Source organism: Thunnus thynnus, chromosome 1 (assembly GCF_963924715.1).
Source record: "Thunnus thynnus chromosome 1, fThuThy2.1, whole genome shotgun sequence".
NCBI lineage: Eukaryota > Metazoa > Chordata > Actinopteri > Scombriformes > Scombridae > Thunnus > Thunnus thynnus.
Window position 1 is genome coordinate 10,214,539 of NC_089517.1, and position 24,803 is coordinate 10,239,341.

Here is a 24,803-nt window from a genome sequence, read left to right on the forward strand (position 1 = left end):
ACAAGACACAGCTACAGGATACAGCCTGACAAAGTAGTAGAGACATGGATGGAGAGAAAACAAAAAAACAGAAGCAAAGACTAATGACTCATGCTTTTGGGGATGAGAGAAGACAGACATTAATATTTGAAGAGACGAGACTGTGCAGTGATCGGTACCACAACAACATCACCACTGGATGATGGTTTATGTAATCCATGGTGTGTGTGTATACATACCATAGTGCGCGCTATGCTCATAAATCTAACAGCTATTAGTACGGGTTTCTGGGTAAAGGAAAGGACAGGTTAGGGAGGAGTATCTGGAGAGGAGAACAACAGCTTACAGAGGAGGAAATCAGGGGTGGCACAGTACTGAAGGAGCTTTTTAGGATAGCCAAGTCAGTTAGTTTTAGCAGTGAGTCACTGTAAATAAATAATTCATAACAAATGCTTAGGTGTGAATAATCTGGTTTGATAACAGCGGGGTTAGTCATGTTATTTGATTTTACCATCGACCGTCGGATGAGGGTCAGTCTGCACTTGGCCTTATTCTCAGCAAACTCCAGGGTATTGATGTCCTTTAGTCGTACTTTGTACTTATTCATCTGTTCACAAATGATAAGTTCTACACACCTATGGAGAAGCAGCAAGAGACAAAAACACTTCAGAAGGACTGGAAATATTTTGTGCTAACACACCGAAAAAAAAAAGTGAGTTCATAATAAGTCACCCCAAAAAAATAAACCCTTATCTACAGAGTATTTGTACACTTTGTGCCTTTTATTTTCTCTAAGGCAAAGGTGCAGAATTTCTTTGATTGAGATTCCAGTGAGTGTATTCTTACGCTGTGGTTTTGCTAATGTCCTGGACGCTCTGCAGTGGATCGATACTGTCAGGACAGCGCAGGATGCAGGGAGCAAACACTATAGCCAAGGCGTTAGCTGACATACGGTTTGTGTCCTCTTGCAAGGCAATCCTGAAAGCATGATTTCAGTATTAATATAGTTTACTGTACCGGAAATGATTTAAAGTTCATACGTTTCATAAGAGCACATTTTTTTATTACCTGACAAGATGAAATATGAGTCGTTCCAAGGTGTTCAGGTGAGTTCTGCTTAGCTGGTCAATAACTGAATATACCCCTCTGATCATTTCCTTTTTATCCTGCAAACCTGGAAAAGCATTTCCACAAGATAAATCACCATTCATCTTCTGCTATTCACAATTTGTTATTGTGGACAGAATCTCCGGTGTGAAGCAGCTTAAATCTAACACTTTGACATGTTGGGCTCTTACCCATGGCACGTATAAACTCCTCATACAGCTCAAATGTCATCAGAGGATTAGGCAGGTCTCTCAGCCACTGCTTGAAAACACTGGCGATGACATGGATGTTGTAGTCATCCAGATTCATGCTGTCCACATCTGTACGGCCACCAGGAGAATGAAGAAAGACCAAACCGACACTTAGTATTCACTTTTAAATCTTTCCCACAGCTGTTTCTCAGCTGTAATACCCAGCTGGCATTGCTCACCTATTAACAATGTTTTTTTAGCAACTCTTTCACAAAATTACCTGTGTCGAGTCCCTGCTTGAGTTCTTTGATTTTATTGGTGGAGCCAGATTTCCGGTAGATCCCCTCAGTGTAGAGGCCATGCATCTCAATGTAGTTGATAAGTTTCTCCACAAACAGGGGCACCGTCCTCTCGTCATTTGTCAGACGAGAAACTTCCACTCCAAATTGTCTGGAGGAAAGCTCCGGGTCAAACTGTTCACAGACACAAACGTAATAAACTCTCATAAACTTTTGGACATGTTGAGCATTTACATATAGATGCATGCACACAGTAATAAACACCAGTGTTTTAAAATGCATTCAAAAGTTGCTAATGTTCCAAACAAAAATATTCTCAGCTCTCACAGCCAGCGTATTAGGTGGCAGGAATAACACTAGCTACTGTATACAAACCCACAGTAACACAATTAATGTCATGGGACTTTATTGTGCGTGTGCACAATATGGCCGACTCACCTTCTTACTGCATTTAGTGGTCATCTTCTGGCAGCACTTTCTGTGGCAGGCGTACCGGCACACTGGATAAACACAGCCAGAGAAATCAAACAGGTCATTCCCAGTATCCACAGAAAGGCAATGCCTCCTCATTATTCAGCAAAAGATCAGACAAAGAAAAAATGTTATCGCTTGAGAGACCAAAGCAGCATTGGCTGGCAAGAAGAAAACATCCTGTGCGAAGAAAGGACAAACTGTGTGGAGAAATCTCTGGAGAGACGGAGCCGCAGACCCCATGAGTCCAGTTGAAAACAATCTGATTAGGGCTGAGGAGGGAGAGAGGGCGGGGCGCGCTCTCAGAGGCCAGACTGAACACAGCTCGGCCATAGACATGGAGTGTGTGTGAGTGTGTGTGTGTGTGTGTGTTACTTGAGCGGGTACTAGTTCATGAGAATGGCTTTGTGAAGAAGAGTGTTTGTCTGCGCCGTCACAAAGATATGGCCTGAAAAGCAATTTACTATACAACACACTGTCTGAGGGTAAATTAATATAATCGTACAACTAATATTCTGGTGTTTGTTACATCCCAACACTGCTAGTGGTTTGTGTGTGTTTGTGTCTTATTTGGTGAAATTATACAACTAAAAAAAGACTAAAAATGATTAGTATGTACTGTTTAATGAGTGAATTGGAGCTTTATTTTAAATATGTTCTTGTTAAGTCAAGCTAAGTCAAACTAATACTGTGACAATCAAACTATCCATCACAAGATTTTCCTCTAAATGTCAGATGACACATATTTCAATTTCAATGTTACGTACATTTTATGGTGTAACTGACCAATATTTTCATTAGTTTTCCCAGTTAATTTATTAATTGTCTAAAAACCATTGAAAAATACTGAATAAGGTTTCTGGCTCCTAAGGTTGTCAAATTGCTTGTTTTGTCTGACCAACAGTCCAAAACCCAAAGATATTTAATTTAAAATGATATAAAACACAGAAAAGAAGCAAATCCCAACATTATAGAAACTGGAACTAGCAAATATTGAGATTTTGTTCTTGATAAATGAGTAAAACAATTACTCGATAAATAAAATTGATGTCTATTCCTGTCCATCCGTTTCAGCACTAATATATTTTAATAACAGAAAATAGCACTTCCAAGGCCTCCATGGCCCTCGAAACAATAGTTAAAAAGGCTCGTAATGTATTCAGTTTTTCTTCTATCTATGAATTTCAGGGATGTTCAAGGTCTGCTGCAATCCTGCTGTGTTATTTTTGCATGCACACTCACATTTGCACACACAGGCACGGTCCATCATCCAGATGAGCGATGAACAGTATTCACAGTACGTGGGGATGCTGTACTGGGTGGACTTGAAGATGTGGCCATTATGCTCCTCCACCTGCAGAGAGCAGTAGAGCTCAGGTTCATTTAAAGTTCATTTACATTTTTTTCCCCCATTCACATTTTATGAGTATATTTTATTGCCTATTCTAGTAAAGTCACTGGTGTATTTATATTTTATGATTCTAAAGACTAAATTGAGGTGGAGAGGACTGGTTGTCTTTCTTCTGTCATGATCATGTAGACTACTTAGTAAGGATGGGAATAAAGAGAGACTCACAATGTCTGTGTCTTTTTTCCTTCGTTTTTTGCGTTCAGGTTTAGGTACTTGCTGTAGTAAAAAAAAAAGACAAAACAGAACACATATACCATTAAAACTGTTAAAATCAACTAGCAACCCAGAAGGCAGATGTAAATCAAAGTACATGACACTTAAAAGTTTGAAAACAGAACTTTCCTTTCACATGAATAAAAGTCTTACACATCTTTCTTTCACATTTCGTGATCCACAAAAAGTAATGTTCATGTATCCCTTGTAATGCAAGTTACCCAAAAACTATTAATTAAAAAGGAGAATAAAAAAAGCTTTCAACAGTTTAACATCGTCCAAAATCCCATCACCATGTGTGTCTTCCTGAGCAGTCAGGAGGCAGTTGCGGCGTTACCTTGGTGAGTGTCCCATCCATAGGTTTGTACTCAGTCATGAACTCATCCAGGAAGACCTTAAAGGTGTTGACCCAAACTTTGACAGGAGACTCGCTCCAGTCCCTCTGCTCCTGGCGCATGGTTTTCTCCAGGATGTGCTCAAACAGAGCATAGAGGTCTTTGTAGCGGATGCTCTTACCATCGTCCATCTGGGGGGAAGGAGACATCGAATCACAGAGAGAGAGAAAAGGATTTATTTGACCTATTTTGGAAATAATGATCAAGTAGAGAAGAAATATTTACACTGCTACTTTGGCTGTGATGTAAAAAGTAGGTTAAATTGATTTTTTTGTGCTTCTTATTACTTTGTTTGAGGAACAAATTTTAAAAGATCTTGTAAACATACCGCCAGCGCTGTGGAGTAGGAGTTGAAAATGTTTAGACGGAATTCCTTCAGAGCCTTTTTAAATACGACGTCCACCATGGTGTCCTTCTTGCTGTCCTCTGTGTCCAAGTCATTGATCTAAATAATGACACCACAATCAATTTAGCAAGAATATGTTCTGTCTGTAGCTCTAAAAAAGCTTAGAAAAAGCATTAAGACATAATCCTGGCAATAAAATAATAAAAGCTCAACGGTCATGTTGAAATCTGCACTGAATCCTTTAAGTCAACGTAAATCCCCTTGTGCTTCATGTGTGGAAACTTTAATCTTTTAGTGAAACTATGAGTGAAACTTCAAGCCTGTAACTTAACTGTGAGCTATATATATTAACATCTTTACCCTCAAGAGAATTAGAGCAAGCATGTGAGACCGTACCTTCTTCATAAGGAAGTCGTTCATGCTCCTGTAGTCGTTGGTGCAGGTGAGGATCTGCAGCGCGTCGTTCTGCCACTGAGCCGGTTCTAGAGCCACGCTGCTGATCTTAACACTGCGCCTTCGCTTCACCTTGGGAGAAGGCTCCTTGTTCTCTTTCAAGTCTCTGAACCCTCGATCCAACGTCAGATCGGGACTGCAGGGAGGCGACATGTTTTCCTGACCTGCAGTGTGGCAGAGAAAACCAGTCTTTATTAGTTTAAAAAGAAGGATGTGTGCAAGTGAGTCGAATGAACTTCAGGTGCATTCAAATATTTAAAAGTGATAACGCACCCTCTCCCAGTAATGGCCCAGTGTCTCCATAGTCTCCATCTAAGGAATCAGCACCACAAATCAGCTTTTCTCTGGATGTCTTCTTATCACCATACTTGGTCTTGCCCCAGAAGCGCATCTTACCACGAACCCTGTTCAGAATTAAAACAAAATTGATAAGGATTGTATGGATTTATAAAAGGGAATTGTGATCAAAATGTACTAAGATACAATAAGATAAATGTAGATCCTAGCAAAGCTGCGGAGAAGAACAAACCTTCCATCCTGTGAGCTCTTGCGCAGTGTGTCCACTTTTCCTAAATCTCCTGACGACATAGCTTTGTGTATCTTCTTCTCCTCTTGAGAGCTTGTAGGCTGAAACAACATCAGGCCGGAGAATATATTAAAAATATGTCAAAATTGAAGACAAGCCTATCTATTGAGCTTTTCCATGTGTGCGTCTATATTATGATCAGCCAGTAGATGGCAGCATCACATCACTGTAGCAATACAGTATTTTGCAATGCATACTGTAGCATTATACATTTACCAAAGCTCTAACTTCCTCTGAGTATCATTAAAAGTATAAATTCTGATTGTAATCATGATATAACAAAGCAATAAACACAACAAATAATACTTTAACACATTAATAAGGCTAAATTGTTCATAACTTAGAGAGTTGACAACATATGGCACATTTTTTTATTCTCAGGAAAACAGTGACTGCTGAGGGGCAGAAAGAGTTTGTTAAGTGATAAAAAGGTGAAGGGAAACAAGAACCTCCCAAGGTTTGACTCATGACTACAGTGAAGGTTAAAAGAGGAAAGATAACCAAGTGAACATGCAAATATTGTTAGTTAACCAGACAGAAAAACATCAAGGTGAAAACTGAAGAAAAATCACTATTACATCTGTGAGAGACAGAGAAGAAATCATGTTAGAAAAGCAACTAAATTAAAGGCTTAACGTTTTAATGGAAAACACATTTTCAGAAAGTGCTCTGCATCCGTCATAATGAGTAAAATCAAGTTAACATTCACTGTTGATCATGATTTCTGGAGGGGGTTGTCACACCAGTAAAGTTTAAGGATTCAGGTCTTTTAAAATTTAAATGAATATTTGCATCATACCTAAAACTACAATATTTTAATCTTCTATTGGACGGAAAGTGTTACATTACCCGACACCATTTTAGCAAGCATTTCAAAAATGTGTCTTCCACTAAAAATGACTCTTCATCATTTTCAGAAAACAGAAGTGCGTTGAAGCTCAGTTTGAGTCAGAGGTATAATGCAGATCTACGCTCTCTCTCTGCTGAGGAAGTTAGAACAAGAGAAGCCACACTTTAAGAGAGGGCATAGAGAGGGCAAGTGTTGGCTGGGATGGCGCCTGTTACCATGTCTGAGTCACTGAAACAGGACTGTCCTAAGCCTGCCTCCGTGGAGCTCTGTTTGGAGAGGGGTAGAGTGTAATGTCGGGGGCTGACGGGGCTGTCACCCTCATAGTCATCCTCATCTGAATCGCCCCCAACTGAAAGGCTGGGGGCGCGGGTGAGGAAGTCGGAGCGGGTCCGTGCCATTCTGGCTTTCTTTTTTTGGCCCGCTCTGCCAACCTGGAGTTTACCAGAAGTGATAACAGCATGTTTAAATGTAAAGACACACAGTTACCTTCAAAGACCCTTCAGTGCATTTTCGTTCTTCTTATAAGGTCAGCAAATTTTAGTGTTAAGATTCAAACATATCCTGCCAGGATTCAATAATTAATTCACAACACAAAAAAAGGCACTCCTGCAAAACTTGCAAACACATGCTATATCTATATGTTTATGTTTAAAAAAAAAGGAAAGATTACTTACATCCCGTGCTTTTGTTCCTTTAGAAGGCTTGGAAACCGGTGTGGGTCCCTCTCTGGGAATGGCTACAGGCGTCTCTTTAGCAACAGCATCACTGTCAAACCTTAAGTGCGAATAATGAAGCAGAAAAGATGGCAAAGATAAAGGCAAATCTATTTAATAAAAGGGCACTGCACTGATTTTATACATTAAGGTCAGTTTACTTGTCATGGGGAGTGCTGTGAAAACTAATGCTTTTTTGTCTTCTTTTGCTCTTGAGGGAGCTTTCTGAGGTCTGAGACCCTGAACAACCCTGATTGTTGTTGGATCAAATGTTTTTGGAGTTCTTCCCATACTAGGGATATTTAATCCTCCGTTGCATCGATCATGACCATTCTGTCTTTATTCTGTCTTTTGTATGTCCTCCAGCTTTATGGAAGTACAATGCTAAATCACTGGAGTACCAATTTAATTATGATAATTCTGAACAAAGAATTCATAATGTGGCCACCAGGTACAGTTATGTTAGTAAAACTTTCATGAAATACACACTTTTTTGTATGTGATAATTATAGTATCTTTGAAATGATATATATATATATATATATATATATATATATATATATATATATATATATATATATATATATATATATATATCAATAGGTTTTACTTTGGTTTGCAGAAAAATGAAACAATCCTGGTGGCAGCCTATGTGTTGATTTCAACACCAATCCGTGCCACTCAGTGCACCGGGATGCACTCCTGTCTGCCAAAGTATTTTTGTGATACAAACCTCATACAAATGAATAAAGTGAATTAAAAGCAACATGTTAAATCCATACTCACTTTGTAAATGTCACTTTGTCCTTTGGAGAGTAGAAGATGTTGCCTGGCTTGTCCGTCATGCTAACTGTGGTGCCCTGATTACTTTGAGCCTTCTTGGTGGCTGCTCTCACTCTCGTCCCTCCTCCATCTTTGGACTCCAGGGTGAGTTTGGGTGCCCAGCCCTCAGCAACAGGCCTGCTCTCCTTGCGTCTTTCTCTGGGAACAGAAGCGGGTGGAGGAGGCAGCTGGGGATGAGGGGCACTGCTCTGGATGTCCGCCCCTGCAGGAGAATGCACTGATGGGGCATCGGAGTCTGATCGGGTTCTGCCATAAGGAGCTAGCCCTGCTGTCCTCTCAATCAGCAGAGAGCTGGGTCTGAGCGGCTTGCCGGAAGTGGCGGTTCCACCAACATCTTGTCCCCCCTGTCGGCTCTGTTGTATCCTCTGCAGAGCTTCTCCCCTTTGTTTCTCAAACATGTCTCTCTCGTACTGAGCGAAGAAAAGGCGCTGGCGCTCCAGCACCTCTTTCTGTTGTCTTATCTGCTCCATCATCTCCTTCTCATTCTGCTGTTGTTGATTACGCTGCCTCTCCTCCTTCTCCTCATTCAGTCGTACCAGCTTCTCTATGACAGCCTGGTCAGCCTGAGCGACAGCAGTGGAAACAGGGACAGGACCTTGAGGCGCAGGAGCTGGGCCCGGTTTCAGTGGTGATGGTGTCAACTCCCCTGTCTGGGCTGCCGAATCTCGAACCTCTACAGGGGGACGGACCATACCGCTCAGCTCTTCACTTAGCGGGGTTTCTTTCTGCATGCTTATAACCACCACCACTGGTCGACGTGTTGACTCTCGCCTTTCTTTGAGAGGTTGGATAACAGTGGTGGTGGATGTGGTGGTTGTAGAGACGGCTGCCTCTGTGTTTTGTTGAGGCTCTTCAGCAGGACGACGTGAGATGACCGTGGTGGTCTCACTAGTAGGGACGTAAAAGGTAGGGAGGTAGTTCTCGATTTTGGGCGGATGTGTAGTAGAGGGGGCTGCCAGATCAATTTTTGGCTGGTCCTGGTCGCCAGGGTGGGCAACAGCATCAAAAACCTCTGTCCTGTTCAGTTCATCTGGCTTCAGGCTTGTTGAGATGATCTCCTCACTCGGCTCTGGTGCTGGAGATACTGAGACAACAGGGGAGCAGAGATCCTCACTGTCTGTCACTTCTTCTATAGCCTTGGGAGGCTCGTCATCTATACTGAGAAGCTCAAAGCTGCCTTTGGAGCTCTGGCTGTCAGGCGTGCCCTGGGGTGAACGCAGAGGTGGAGTGGTGGGGGGCACCAGCTCAACAGACCAACGTCTTTCCTCTGAGGGGGACGAGGCTCCGCCGCTGGTTGCCCGGACCTTGAGGAGCTCCAGGCTGAACTTGGCCTGCTCCAGCTCTCTCATCCGTCGGCTCTCTCTCTTGGCTCGAGTGGTTTTCTGGCCGGGCTCGTCTACAGTTCTGATCTTCTCTCGCACCACCACTGCGGATGGCGGGAATGAGGCAGGTGCTTCAGAGTATTCTTTAGGTAAGCTCTCATTCGCCCTGGTATGTTCTCTTCCTTCACTTTCCTCCTTAACTGCTCCATCAAGGCTGCTGAGGATTTGGAGAGTCCTTTCCCGTTCCTCATAGGAACGGTCCTCCCACGTGCTGAGGTCCAATCCCATGATCCTCTCAGGTGGCTCCTCTTCGTCTTCTGGCGAGAGGCTCACCTGGCCATTCTGTAGCTGAAGCAGCTGCTCCTGTTGCTCCGTCTTCTCCCTCAGCTTCTGTTCTCTCAGTTTTCTGAAGCTGTCAATCAGAAAGACACGGTAACAACTTTAGCTGATGTCAAACCACTTCCTAGGGTATCAATTTATATTGACGCGATAAAATTTTAACAGCTTTGAGTTTTGTTTTTCATAAAAACTAACTACCGCAAGTGTTTTCACTTACGTTAGAGTCTGATATAAAAATTCTTGCTCTCAGCAGCTCAGCTGTTAGTAGAGCTGCTTTGTGTTGGATTGCTTGCGTAATGGCATGCTCTTACCAAGACTGGTCTGTCAGCACACTGAACAATGACCAAATACACTGCAGGAGCAGTGTGCAAAGATTAATCTGGGTTTTCAGCAGCTTGAAAAATCATGCAGTCATTTACCTCCAGAAGCCATTTTGAGATGATTGAGCTTTTATAGAAATGCTAAAATGTTTGCTTTTGTTAAACTGACCATATCTGTACCTTAACTTTTTAGTAATAGAAAAAACAGAACTGGTACTACTGCTGTGGATACTGCAATAGGTGTTTTACAGTATGCTTTACCTCTGCCTGGCGAGGTAGCCTCTGCTTAACGCCTGTAGTTGTACCACAGCGGCATACAGACGTAAGTAGGCTTCTCGGGCTCGATGACAGCGCCAGGCTGCCTGAATAACCAAAGCTGCCGCACAGCGCCGATAGAGCCACGACCTCCATGCCCTCTGTAGCACCAGGGCAGCCTCCCTCCACATCTTCAACCTCTGACGTTCCCTGTAACCCCGCCAGTGTGTCTGCAGACACACAGCTGCCACCTCCTGGACATTAGGGTCATAGTCGTCCTCCTCCTCCTCTTCTGTGGGCCGGTACAAACGCCAAAATTTCTGTGGGGAGAAAATTATGATGATGAATGATATATTTATGATAGAGTGATAGTGATTGTGGCGGCCTATATCAAAGTTCACTGACTAAAAGCAAGCTTCCTTCGATGGGACCTAAAAATAAAATCATATCCACACTAGTTTAAATTTAAGTTCATTTCCAATTCAGGAACTATAAAACTAAAATAAAATACCTTTGATTTCAACTGAAACTTCTTTCATTTCAAATTTGGTGTTGTATTGTAAACACATGGCTCTGCTGCAGTCATGACTGATTTTAAAGGGTTGAAAAAGCACTTTAAAAGAAGATCACCAGTTACTCAATTTAGTCTGTTTAATAAGAACAACTAGATCTGGGTAATATGCATGAAATTAATATTCATATCAATACATATTAGTGAGAATATTTTATATATTTTTAGATTTTTTTTTTGAGATACCAGTAAGTATCACAATATTTTAAATGTAAGCAAAATCAAATAAATATAAAATAAAATAAGTTTATAAGTAATAAGTTTTATTATTTAATTATAATTTCACATTTATTTTACATTTAATTATAATATGATGATCTGAAAAACAGAATTATGTAATATAATATAATATAACATGATCATAGTTTCACAGTACAATTCCTCTGCATGCCAATAAACAGTAACATTGAATTACTGCCAACAAAAATAACAACACAGTGATCAGTGATGAGGAAAAACACCGTACCTGGATGCAGATCGCTGCCTCTCTCATCCTGACAAACTGCTTCCTCTCCAGCCGGGCTCTGAATCGCCGCTGCAGCATGACGATGAGCCTGAGAACTTCACTGTGGAGTAAGGCCTGCAGCTGCTGACGCTCACCCTCCCGCAAAAACACCTGAGGGGAGGGACCACAATGGAGTCAGCACAGGGTAAAACACACACACACACATACACACACACACTCTTAATGAAGACCGGGGTAGTCTAGTGGCACACAAAGAGATATACACACACACATTCCTTTAAAAAGCCCTGCACACATTCCCTCACAAAGCGTACACACAAATATTAGAAATCCGTGACACATGGCCGCAAGAATGTCAGGTATGATCTTCTAATTATATAGACAGCATCCCGAAGGCATGGACCCCTCCATCATGCCGCGTTCATACAGTGGACATACACACTACGAATATGGGGCACCGTATACATTACATCCTTTTGTTCAGAGAGAGGATGCTGCTTTCAGGTAATATGAGGTTATCCCCAACACTATCTTTTCCCCTATATATCCACAACTCTATTTATAGTCTATGTAATCTAACAGGTTAATAAAGTAAGCAAGTTGAGTCATTTTAAAACCGTAAATTATTTTGAGTAAATCAATTTTGGGTTCTGTAATGGTAAGGATAATATGTATGTATGTCAGTATAACATGAAAGAGATAATAGTATATAAAAAAGACTTGACATCTTCTTTTCACCTGTTAAATAAATGTTATAATGCTGATTATGATTCTGGTTACTAAACAATGGAACAACAGAAGAAAAGCACTAACCCTTTATCATACATATGGATTATGTATTGTGACTTTATTTAACTTAATGAGTCCTGACATTCCACTAAATTAACTACAAAAACATTAATTTCCCTTACAATACATCATATTCTCACCAAGCTTCTTCTAAAACTTACTGTACACTGTGTGAAATATTCCAAACCAGACAATTTTTATGGCTCACATGAAAATTCGACATATCACATGAATCAGTTTATACACACTTCGGTATAATTCTGCATGCAATTATTGATACTGAACTGAAACTTTGGGCTCTTTTAATAAAATTTAAAATAACTTCTGACAGCCAAACATAGCTAAACTGCTCACAATTCATTTGTAATGATGAAAAAAGGATTTACATTTGTTTGTAGAGGAGGTTAATTCAGACTTCCTAATAAAACAAAAGTCCCACAATGTTTTATCTGTTTATCTTTTAAGATCTAAGAGGGACAGGAGATGAGGAGGCAGAGTAAATACCATTGTCTTGCCAACTTGGTAACCATCTGGTGCCAGGTCCAGCTGGTCCAGACACTGCTGGATGCCTTCTCTGGTAGCGCTGGTGCTCTCTGGGAGCAGCACGCAGAAGTGATGGACGAAATCCTATCAAGAAAAACAAGACAAGGTGTTAATGAGAAGTCTATTTATTACCCTTTAGTATCTGTTCTGGACTGTATGTTTGTGTCTCTTGTGACCGAGAGTTTACTGAATGAATTTCCTAAAGCCATCTTTTTCTAAGACAGATTACAGAAAATAATCGATAGGTCGGGACTGTACTGTGCACACTGTGGCCCTGAATTTTAAATATATCTCTTGACCAGAAGCAGACACTGAATCATTCGTCTGACGCATCTCTTGAACAGAAACCAAGCTTGAAAAAAAAGCTGTCAAGGCACATGTGGTTTCAGGTAAAAGTCCATGCTGTCCATATTTGCAGGGGTTCAAACATCATGGCATAAATATGCTGAACTCCAACTCTTCAAACTGAGGCCCATTGTCTGAATTCAATACACTCTGCACCCTGGGCTGTAGGGGGTGGATAGGGAAACAGATGCTGTGTTTATACAATTACAAGCATGGGGAGTGTTTCAGAGACCTCAGGACAATGGAGAGGCTCTGTTCTGAGTAGTCGGGACACAGCAGAGTCCTCGGAAGTGATACCATGCCCGAGATATTTCTCATTAGTGCTGACCGCAGCACTAAATATGTTTGGAGGAATTTCTGGTAAATGAGGAATATTCTGTTGCTAAAATTATCTGAGTGAGCTCATCAAAAAAGGTAAAGTTTTATGAGTTTTGCACTCATTTATGTACTCAGGTCAGCTCACCCAAATGACAGAATATGAAGTATTTTATTCTGTAGTAAATTTCAGTTGTTATGGAAACAATTTCCCTCTCAAGACCACGGTCTTTGGATTATCCTGAGTGACTGAGAGTTGTTTTTGGTGAAATGACTACTCTGACACTGAAGTGTTTTGGGAAACACAAATTAAACTCCATTACACTTCATTGTATTCGGGTAGCGCCAAGAACACCAGCTGAGATCTCAAAACCTCAGCAAATAAAACAAAAAAATGATCTGATTGGCTAGATATCACAGTAGTTTTGTGATTTGGTGAACAGATCTTGTAATAAACTAACACAGTGACTTAATGTTTGTCTAAAACCTTGGCACCACATGACAAGTCTGGCACAATTAAACATTCAAGACCACAAAATGGAAATAAATGTAAGAGAAAGTGGTCCGGGAAGGAGTCACTCCCAAATCGACTCACTTCCAATCATCATTAAACATGATCTCCCTTATTAGTCATGCAGCTTTTCTTGCAGTATTGACATCATTCTTCTGAGAGCCAGTGCGGTTAAGTGCTGCCACCTCACGTCCCTCGTAATTCCCTCTTCACACAACATACAATGAACCCTGGCTCAAGCAACATCAGCAAAATGTTTCTTGGAGAAGAATTAATCGCCGGCACCTAGACTCATGGAAACCTGAGTGTTATTCAAGCTTTGGGACGTGAAAAGCGAGATTGATAGTGCATCAGTGTTCTGGCCTGCGTAAGCCTGCACAGAGGGAAGATGTTAATATGATCTGCTGTTGCGCTCCTTTTTACCATTTGGCTTATCAAGTGTTGCTTCCTGGATGACTGAAAAATCATACTTGGCAATTCTAGACTAAGACTGAAAAATAGTGGATGGAGTGGGATTGTTATAACTTCTTTACTCTGGAGGAGCTTTTACAAATTTGAAAAAAAATAACCCTCTTGATGTCATCAAGGCCATTTTGGCTTGGGGACAACAAGATTTATCAGAGCCTGTGTTAAAAACTGCGGACTAATGAAAACGTGCTATTAGTTGAATTGTGAAAGCAGTTTTGGCCCTTACTTGAGAATAGAAGTCAGGATATCTACTGCAGTGACTTTGCAGCTTTGTTTTGTTAATATTTCTCCCCCTACCTTTATAGAAGTTGTCATACAAAATTGCTAGAGTGCCCTTTACTATTAATCCCCTGCTCCTCCTGTCCACATGTTGAAATGTCCTTGGAAAGATACTGAATCCCAAATTGCTCCTGATGGTCAGGCCAGCACCTTGCAAGGTGTAAAGTGCTTTGGATGAAATGTTGCCATTTACGGACTGTACGGACTACCACTGGTGGTGCAAAAAGCATTAAATGATTTAAAGGCATTGTAAAAGTAGAAATATCACAATTAAAAAGTATATTCCATTTCAAGTCAAAGTTCTGCATTAAAACTTACATAAGTAAAAGTATGTAAGTGTACTGTACAAGAATCAAAAGTACTCACAATACATGAAAACAAACCAGTATTTGAATGTTGTAATTGGTCAAGATGGAGCTCATTTTAAGTATTTTAGATACTGTTTGTTGGTTCATGTTTTAAAATTCCTCATCAATTTGTATATGGACCATATATTTTGTATGCAAAATCTTCTTAAATCTGCAAATACAACTAGTAACTATAGCTGTCAAATAAATGAAGTGGAGTAAAAAATACGATATTTCCCTCTGAAATGTAACGTACTGTGGTGGAGCAGCATAAAATGGAAGTACTCAAGTAAAGCACAAGTATCTAGGTGCAGTACTTGTGTAAATGTACCTATACTGCATGTATTTAGTGTATTTCTTTATCTCCGATTGCTTGTTTGTTTCTTCTTATCAGTTCGCTAAATATAAAACGGGACAGTTGGGACCAGACTAAGATGTTTAAAGGATGATCTACAGTGTGGAAATGTTACCTCAAAGCTGTACTTGATGTTGTAGCCTGATTGCCGGATGCGCACAGTCTCCAGCATACCAGTGTAACGCAGCTGCCTCAGCACCAGGTTATCGTTAAACCGTAAGGGCAGCTGAGAAAGAGAAAGTCGTAGATAAACAGAGAAGCGAGGAGAGGAGAAAATAACAATAAAAGGGGAAGAGCAACAGGCGGCAGAGGTCGAAGAGAGAGGAGAGGGAAATGATAAACAGATTTAGAAAAGTTCAAACTTCAAGGGAAATGAAAAATGCTTTGAAAAACTAAACCAAAACAGTCGATGTGGCTGCAGTCTGAAGTGAGCACACTGTACCTTCTCTGCATTGGAACGGATGCACTTGACAAAATAAGGCTCAGACTGACCCAGGGTCTCCATTAGCTTATTGAGAGAGGCCTGCAGAATGAGACACGAAAAACAAGACACAATAAAGCAGATTAGTTTTGTTGCTTCACTCTTGTTTAACAGGCAGCAGTTGAAGAAGTCAAGTGGCTTTCTTAACAGTGAATAACTGTTCGACCCATCTGCGAGTAAAGGATGAAAGATGCTGTCTGCAATCATAAATACTAACAATATGTCCGCGTATAAGCATGTGGTTCTCTAGGGGGGAAAAAAGAAACCATGTCTGTAGTATTTCCATGTGCAGTTACTATATATGTGTGTGTGTGTGTGTGTCTGTGTGTGTAAACACATGCACATGTGTGTCAGCATGTGTGTGTGATAATTCAGTGGCAGGAGGAATTCAGTCTCCTCCCCCTCCATGGGAGATTAAAGCAATCAGCGCAGCACAGGATGTGGGAAGTGAAGTCATCCACACACTGGGGCCAGGGCTGCCTGCCAGAGGGGCCTCAGCACTCTCACCACCAACAGCCAGAACACAGAGTTCACTCTCAAAGAAATTGGTAAGAAAATAATAGTTTTTGGTTGTTGTTGAAAGTTTTCCTGAGCTGGAGTGTGCTAACTGGCTGCTAATGAGAGCTTTTATCAGACTTTTTTTTTTTAATCTAAATGACTAAATTATTCTGAATCTTACTACTTAATCTTAGTATGTAGTTATTGGTCACTTTTATCTCCTGTGCAGGACGGGAAAATACTCTGCTAACAAATGATGCTGAAAATAGAGCACAGCACCTACATTTGGCAGCTTTCCCTCTTTGCTTTCAGTGGTTTAAATGGGCATGAATGAGTTCATTTTTGGGTCTGAGCCACTTTCATTTTCTAAAAGAATCACTACAGTTACCCATTTTCTTGGTCTCATCTTCCACGATGAAAATCAAATTAAAAAAAAAGGGTGTCTAACTGAGAAAAGGCTAACTTTCTCACCAAATCAGAAGTATTTTTTATGAAATTCCCAGACAAGATGTCATACATTTAAGACTTATGGGTGGGTGTGTGAACTATGTAATGGACTTCACACACATGATGAGCAAATACAGGCATTAGTCAGTGGACAGTAAAGGTCGTGGGCAGGCAGGGAAATGGAGGGATGTTTCCACCCACAGCTGGGTTTAAGGGACACACCTTGTTTTCATCATATTCACAGCTGGAGGGAGATTCCTCTGTCCAGCTCAGGCTAATCGTGTTATTTTTACGGTGAGAGCGCTGAATGGCAAACTACAGTGCTGCAGTTCACTACTGGCTCTGGTGTGTTTGTGTTTCTGACCTGGAACTGTGCGCTGATACTGGGTGGTTTCTTCTTCTTGTGGAGGTGAAGCAGTGACTTGGTTATGCGGTCGTGAAGCGTCAGGTTGCTGAGGTACTTCAGTGACTTGACATTAAGTAAGTGCTGTGGTTGGGAATGATGACAGAACATTAAAACATTCAAATACACTGCTGCTATTAATATAAAATAATGTAAGATGATAACATAGAAATATCTTGCACTGTACCTTCGGAAGAATGGGCTTAGATTTGTAGTTTTTGTTCCTCCTGTTTATAAAAAAACAACACAAAATAGGTTATAAATTGAGCATTAAAATACTTCTTTTTGTTCTTTAAATGAACAGGTGAGAAGTTCAACTTTTTACTGTTAAGTAAAAGTTGGACAACACATTTCATTAATCCCTGAAAGTCTTCCCAAGTGGGTCATATCCCTGTCAATAAGTTGCTACTTTATTCATCCCCGCGGGGAAATTTTCTTTTCACTTGCTCCCCTCCGTAGGGAGGTCAGAGGTCAGGGTCAGCTAAAGAACAGCACCCTTGGAGCTGGTAGGAATGTAGTGATCGCTGAAGGACAGCTGAGCAGGGCAGATGTTCACTGAAAAAGGGTTTGAACCTGAGTCTTTTCAGTTTTTAAGAGGTCTGTTGGCTACTAGGCCACACAGCTGGCCACAACAACAAATAGCAATAGAATAAAGTTACACTAAAAAAGATTCTGCACACACATATACAACAAACCCAACAAAGAACAGTGACATAGTTTCTAAATTAGAACAAAAACCCCACTAAAATAAGGAGAGCGTAATCTATACACCAGTGTTTAAGGGCAGTTTAAAGTATTACGGCGACTGAGGATACTTCTTGTAACTCACATAAGGATGTCGTGGGCTCTCTCCAGAAGCTTGCTGCTGGCAGAGTTGACAAAGATGCCGTCTTCTTCTGTGGTGGTGGAGCTGCTGGAAGATAAGCGGCTCTGTCGACCAACGCGCCCATTCCAGCCGAGGCCCGGAGAACCCCTTTGGACAAAAACATACACACAGATTAATTTCTGAAAATCCACTTATTGCAACTGATACTTAAGGTAGAGACCGGTACAGAATTAGTAATTAATAATAACAGTGTTTATTTTGTAAATTCAACATAGATTTCATTCATATACAGCAATGAGCCTCTTAACTTATATTAACAATAATTATTATAGGTATTGGTAAATGGGAAATTGTCTTTCCCAAAAAGGTGTATCACCAGCAGGGGCACTATTCTATAGTTCATGTTTTTTTTTTCATTGGCAGGGAGTGGAGTTCATCTCACACAGTATTTGACACAGTTTACTGAAGTCTCACAGGGTTAAAACCTCAGGCCTCAAGGTGAAACCTAACCACCTGCCCAGAACACAAACATAAACACGGGCGGTCAGGTCATGGTTAAAAACTATTAACCAATGTGAACTATTTTAGCCCAGAGGAGACAAGAGAAGATGTTAGGAGTAAGAGGAGAGGAGAAGAAAGACAGAAGAGGGGAAAAGGAGGAAAAAATGAATGCCTGAGGTATCAAATAAAAAGCAAAAAAAATAAAGAACATCACTTATTTCAGGACCAAAGTATACTGTAGGTGCGGCAGTAGCAACATATCTCTTCATCTATTGATTCAGAGATTTTCTCCTGCAGACACACAGGCTGATCTCATAATGTATGTTACTAACAAAGAGGTATCGAATCACTAGAAACAAAATAAAGTGGGACACCAACTTGCGATGAGGTTTTTAATATGTAATAAAAGTGTAATAAAGGGAAAGTCTACACAGAGAAGGTGAAAAGGTTGAGCTTCTTGGTATTGTATCTCTTTGGTGGAGAGCTGGTTGTTTGGGTTGAAAGTGATTTTCCATTGTAGTAGTATCAGAAAGTGTGAAGAAAAACTTGTTTGAATAAATAAATGGAGTTTAGGCCTATTCCATGTCAGTGCTGGCATTAAAAGGAGAGCCTTCTCTCTGTTGTTTTTGGCTTCTGAGGCACCAAATTATTTCTTTCCAGATATTTTTTTTTTGAATCACTTGTCTAAGGGTGGACGTAGTATATTTATTACGACTCAGGTTTAAATTTACCATGTTTTCTTTTGCAGTCAAATCTCAAAATACTGCGTGTTAACTTTGAAATGCATAGCAGATGCAGGCTGAAGGGATAAAAAACGACATAGGTATGACTGGTCTTCTCATTACTTTTTTTTTCTCTCTATGGAAGACATGGAGGAGACCCAGAGGATGCTTCTCTAAGACAGCTCGACTATCCTTATCCACAATCCCAGAGGGTCAGTACGTATGATTTGAACTACCAGCAGCGAGTATTACATTACATTATTATAAATTACGTCAGAGGATCCACAAAGCCCCCAGTAAGTAATTGTAAATCAAAGCCTTCGACAAAGCTTATACATACAAAAGGCTTCCTTTGAGATTCTTCATATAATCTTAAGACCTATGTTTAAGGGTTTATTGTGTATGACCAAATCAGAAAATAATTAATAATAAAGATCTGGCCTACCATGTAAAGGAAAATTTGTCCCCATTTGATCATCAATTTCAGTAAATGGTGATGGTACAATATGGCTTTTGTAGTGACTGTTAATCTCCATAGTCTCCCTGAGAGTCCCATAAAGCACGGCACTGTCCGCTGCACTGTCCAGCCAACAAGCACCCTGCAGGGACTGAATATTTATCACTCCCCGGGCACTTCTCTGCGATGCATAGCTCCGACTTTACATCACGGAGGAAGCAGCTGGGCAGGGTTTAGTGCTGTCTTAGTATGTAGAGGATGACTGTGTGTGCGAGTGTGTGCGAGTGAGAGAAAAAAAAAAAGACAGAGAGGGAGGGCAGAGGTTGCAAATCACATTAAGGGGGGGACTTTAACAACCCCAGACTGAGCTCCTGTGTAACAAAAGCTGTCTTGTACGAGCCGCTCTGTGCTACCAGTCGTGGTCGTGGGCTGCTAATCTCACGATCCACAGCTAATTAGAGGAGGTGGTGGACCAAGGTCTCAGTGGGATGCTATGAGAGCAATGTTAGGGGTCACAGCACAGTCGTCACTCTTTTTTTTCTCTCTCCCTCAAAGGCTTACCACTTTTGTCTCAAAGCTCAGAGCTGTATATCATTGTATGAAGATTAAAAATATGACAGCATCTAAAACGCTCATATAATCTGTTGACACTGACTTGCTTTAGAGTTCTTTTTTACATGTGTGTAAGAAGTATGTGATCAAATACTAAGTTCGCGGTTAGCCCGACCATGAAAGTGAAACATGGGGCCTTTGGTGCATGTTGTTCCCTCATCTGTCTCTCTCTCTCATTGCTTCTCATTTTTCTACTGTACTGGCAGCCACTACTCACTAAATAAGGCATAAAATGCCTGGAAAATGCAAACGTTTACAAGAAGTTTAGTTCCCCGTACTGCTCAACTGAAACTGAGTGAATAGACTGTATAAATATAAAGAAATATCCTTCAAAAACAGACACACTGTACTTTCATTTTATATTAATTTGTCTTTTTTGTTTGATAGAAGCAATATGAGGGGTGAAAAAATTTGAAAAATCAAAGAAAATATATACAAATACCATGGAAGCAAACACATAAATAATCAATAAGCACCAACTGCATGAGTAAAAGTGGTAGGAAAAGCTAATTTTGCTAAATCATGCCACTAAATAAATACATTATAATCCAATCTAACAAATTAGCCCTAAAATTAAGATGTCCTCTATCAAGCTTCTAGTAGTGATGATTTAACCCTACGGTCATTTTTTAGTTTTGTAATGTCGTGTTAGACTGTATTACATTATCAGATGTGCGTCACAATATTTCGTCCTACGCATGTGAAACTGCGCAGGTGTTCGTGTCAGTGTGCCAATCCCACGCATATCTGAGATATATCTGTGAACGCTCTCATTAGGAAAGTCCGCCTGTGCATTTATAATTATAAGTAATGATAAATTATCTCCTGACCGAACCTGTAATTCTAGATCAGAAGCTTCGTAAAGATCTTGAAACTTCCTGCTACAAACAAACCACAAAACACCTCCACCGCAGACTCTTACCGTGGTGATTTCTCATTGATGGTGTTGCTCCCCTGAAGGTCTGACAGCGGTGTACGTGGACTCTTTCTGGTCACACCTGATCACGAACAGACAGGATTGGCATCATGTGAGGAACACACACACACACACACACTCACACACACACACACACACACACACACACACACACACACACACACACTCACTCACACACACATTCAGACAGACACACAGACAATCCAACCCTTCAAAATCATCCCAAGCAAAGACAAAACACACTTCTGACACCATGTGACACTCCAGTGTTATTGCAGTGAGTGTTATGTGCCTTTTTTTTTTATTGATAATTGAATTGACTGCTGATGATTTAATAGTGAAACAAAGATCTGCAAGGTTAATAGTGAGTTGCTCTTGTTAGTGTCAAATTACGGAAGATGATACTGAATAGCTAGTAGTTTAGTCTGGACTGTAGGGTTGCTTGAAACTTTAAATCTGCTATTTTAAATGCCGGTATTCAAAAACACACTTTTTCCTAATAATGGATTATTCAATAAAACAATATCCAGAGCAGAATGGACTACAGTGTGTACTACAGTGTGATGGCTGGGTTTTGGCAGTGACAAAGTGATATTAACTCATACACCAGCAGCCCTTGTGAACCTACAGCCAATTAATCACAGTGATGTGAAATCAAAAAGGGATCTAGAGTGTGTTAGCCTACTTTTTAAAAAAAAAGTGATTTGGGAGAGAGCGTTTTAAATCAGCGGACTTGAACAGTATACCGTTTTCACTTTCATCACTTTGTACAACATTTTCACTCTCATCTGGAGCTGCAGGGTGGCACAAAACAAAAAAAGACACAAACACATTTGAGTGTAATGAAAGGTCTGCAGAAAAGAATAGTGACCTTTGAAAGAAGTGTGTGTGAGAAACCTACACATACATACAGGTTTGGCTGTATGCCCTGCACCACATGTGAAGCTAAAACAGCTGCCTGTGAGGAAGTTAGTGACAATAATATACACATCTGTGTCCCAACTATGTCCCATCAGTCTTCTATCACCATCACCAGCCTATGTGATATTAGTGACAAGGGAAGTTGGTTGATTTTTCTTTTAGACGTGTGCTGTGGTGGACAAGCAACTACACCCGCTGCCCAACAAACAATACTGGACGTAAAAGCGTAGCTGTGTGCCAATGTGGATAAAAAGTGATGGACACCTGGAAGTGTTACCAGATAAAAGTTTGTTGACAGAGCGCTACGACCATGCGTTTCTTTTGCTAGCGTCTTTACTAACACAGAGTTAGTGACATGATGGCTGAAGCCTGCTAGTGAAAAACATGCAAGACAAGACTAAAAACAAATGCATGCAGGTGCAAAATGCAAAGGGGGGGAAGAGGGAGACAGAGGGAGGGGAGACCAACAAGCATCTAGTCTAATAATAGAAAATAAGAGACACAAAGCAGAAAAAAAAAACTTTGTGAAAGTATGTCTCTTTATATTTGAATATTCTTTTGATCTCTCTTGGCTTGCTGCAAAACAGTTACGTTGATGATGTTGGTTGGCCTCGCCCCTACAGTTTCCCAGGTCGTGGTCTGACATGAAAGTAGGAGGAGTTATTGTTGTATTGGCAGCCTTACTGTACTTCTCCTCTTTGCATCTCTGCAGGATCTCTAAGCTTCTCTGATGCACAGGGTGCTGCAGAAAGCTAAAACTATCCACACTTTTCAAAACTGCACAGGGAGCAGCGTCATCATGCCCTTGGAGAAGCAAAACAAAAGAAAAACAGAGAAGAGAGAAGAAGAAGAAGAAAAAAAAAACACACAAGGAAATACAAGGGGGGAAGAGAAAGAGAGAGAGAGAGAGAGAGAGAAATGACAGATTAGATAGCGAAGAAGAAGAGATCAAGAGATGCAGTCGTCTACTGGAGAGATACCTGTGCAAGACTTTTGGAGAGAAGATGATTGACATTCAAAACTGCAGTTGGTGGCGGCAGTGGGATGTTTTGTCATTGTAGTTCTGTGTGTAGGTGTTTGCCCCCCAAGGTAAATCCATACAATGTCTTCACAATGCAAGACAACAATAATACATCGTCAAGGTATATATGCTTTATAACTCCACGCCCTCTTTGACAAGATGAGGTTTTATTTTGCAGTAGCTAATTAGAAACTGAGCCTGCATTAATTTACTTGGGACATGAAGTCTGTGCCAAGTAAGTCAAATAATATTGTCATTTTGCAGGAATGCTTTGGAAGACATGTACTTGGATTCCCTTGGGTGACACTTGATATCTTCAGTTTGGTTGGAAGAATTTCTAAAAGATATCTAAGGATTAGCAAAGCATACAGGACTTCTAAAAAAAAAAAAAAAATCTATTTTAACACAAACACATCTACATTTAATACTGTAAGTATAAGAAGGATTGAGAGGGTGCAGAGCGAAGTCTGATTCATACAACAGCAGTGCTGAGAGAACATCTGATGACAGGTTCTACTGCATAACAAAGTACAGCTAGAGTCAATTTTAAAAAAGGGAAAGAAGACATTCATGTAGAGCCAAAGCTGAGAGAGAGAGAGAAAGAGCAACAGCTACTGTAAATACATGGCAGCTCTACAACTACAGAACAGTGCACACATACTACAGAACAGCAGCTAATGAAGCACAAAATATGTTGAATGTAAAAGCGACCTACGATGAACGAAGAGGACAAAGTTGTAACTGTATGGCATGTGAGCATAAACTGTAGGAAAATCTAAACAACTATACTTATACTTTTATGCCGTTGATTGGATGAACACTGCTCTTTTTTTTTCTTTACCACTTGTGAGCTGTCACCATCCAAACTCTTTCAGACACTTCTTGTTTGCTGACAGCAAATAAACCACAAGATTTAAAAAAAAAAACACAGCAAAAATAAGCACATAATTATTATTCCCTCCTTTAGTTGTCTACTAGTTTACCACTACTCTCCCTGTCCAAAAAGACTTTTTGAATTTGGTTCCAGTAATGCTCACATGCCATTCAGGAAACTCAATATCCCTTCCTTCTTTAGGGATTCTTTGGCGTTGTTTTGAAACATCCTGAGCTTCACACAGAACGCTGATTATTTTTTTTCTGTCTGCTTTTGACAAATGTGCTACTGGTAAAATAGTACAAGATACAGACACAAATGAATCATAAGTGGTTGCCTTGAAAACAGGAAAGGACCATGGACATTTGTTGATAAATGTATTTTCTAAGTTGTTTTTTTTTTTCTTCTATCCTCTTCTTATATCTTTCTACAGAATATACACTACCTAACAACTATAGTGAGCCTCTTTATAGAGCTGATATGTGATCTCACCAGTCTTCTTCTGCGTGTGTCTCTTCCCAGCCTCTCTGAAAGCCACCAGGGCCCTGAAGTAGGCTCGGAGTACCGCCCAGCGGAAGGTGGCTGATGGGTCGATGCCGATCAGCCCGCAGATGAAGGCGTTCTTACTGCTCTTCAACAGAGCCACAATGTCCGGGCGCATGTGGTCTGTATTCTTCTCCCTGAAGTCCTGTGTGTGTGTGTGTGTGTTTGTGTGTGTGAGACAGAGAGAGAAAGACAATAGCATGCAAAAGTATTATGATGATCAAGTTTGCTTTTTGAGTTTGCCACCATTTCTTCAAATCTAAAGATTGTAAAAGCATTTCACTGCAGTGGATTTTTCCTGGTTGACGGGCCGTGACACGGCTGTAGTTCATGACAGATGCTAGATCTTGATTTGATTGTGTAATATAGAAAAAGAGAATAAAAATGCCTTTTTATTGTTATTGAACCAGTAACAGTGCAATTGTAGTTTGTGTGTGTAGTTTGGTGTGTGATCCTGGTGTTCAAATTTAAAAGGTTG

General features: G+C 40.5%; 1 protein-coding gene across 6 annotated transcripts in view; it reads right to left on the bottom strand.

Annotated features, from left to right (window-relative positions):
* myo9aa (myosin IXAa) overlaps positions 1-24,803 on the bottom strand; it is a 110,753-nt gene that overhangs the window by 3,015 nt on the left and 82,935 nt on the right. For 2 of the 6 annotated variants that reach the window (XM_067581494.1, XM_067581335.1), the window contains 28 exons: positions 24,275-24,470; positions 22,572-22,691; positions 21,713-21,760; positions 20,952-21,027; positions 17,741-17,884; positions 17,099-17,138; positions 16,873-16,995; positions 15,525-15,605; positions 15,198-15,308; positions 12,424-12,546; positions 11,131-11,280; positions 10,100-10,413; positions 7,801-9,591; positions 6,976-7,075; positions 6,517-6,732; positions 5,395-5,492; positions 5,139-5,269; positions 4,809-5,029; positions 4,395-4,511; positions 4,009-4,197; positions 3,624-3,674; positions 3,290-3,401; positions 2,015-2,076; positions 1,558-1,750; positions 1,278-1,406; positions 1,048-1,153; positions 826-957; positions 491-614 (listed from right to left, as the gene is read on the bottom strand). In XM_067581494.1, the coding sequence (XP_067437595.1) occupies positions 491-614; positions 826-957; positions 1,048-1,153; positions 1,278-1,406; positions 1,558-1,750; positions 2,015-2,076; positions 3,290-3,401; positions 3,624-3,674; positions 4,009-4,197; positions 4,395-4,511; positions 4,809-5,029; positions 5,139-5,269; positions 5,395-5,492; positions 6,517-6,732; positions 6,976-7,075; positions 7,801-9,591; positions 10,100-10,413; positions 11,131-11,280; positions 12,424-12,546; positions 15,198-15,308; positions 15,525-15,605; positions 16,873-16,995; positions 17,099-17,138; positions 17,741-17,884; positions 20,952-21,027; positions 21,713-21,760; positions 22,572-22,691; positions 24,275-24,470 (5,298 nt within the window). The remainder of the gene's footprint in view (positions 1-490; positions 615-825; positions 958-1,047; positions 1,154-1,277; positions 1,407-1,557; positions 1,751-2,014; positions 2,077-3,289; positions 3,402-3,623; positions 3,675-4,008; positions 4,198-4,394; positions 4,512-4,808; positions 5,030-5,138; positions 5,270-5,394; positions 5,493-6,516; positions 6,733-6,975; positions 7,076-7,800; positions 9,592-10,099; positions 10,414-11,130; positions 11,281-12,423; positions 12,547-15,197; positions 15,309-15,524; positions 15,606-16,872; positions 16,996-17,098; positions 17,139-17,740; positions 17,885-20,951; positions 21,028-21,712; positions 21,761-22,571; positions 22,692-24,274; positions 24,471-24,803) is intronic. The other 4 variants (XM_067581559.1, XM_067581417.1, XM_067581723.1 and 1 more) reach the window with 3 other exon arrangements.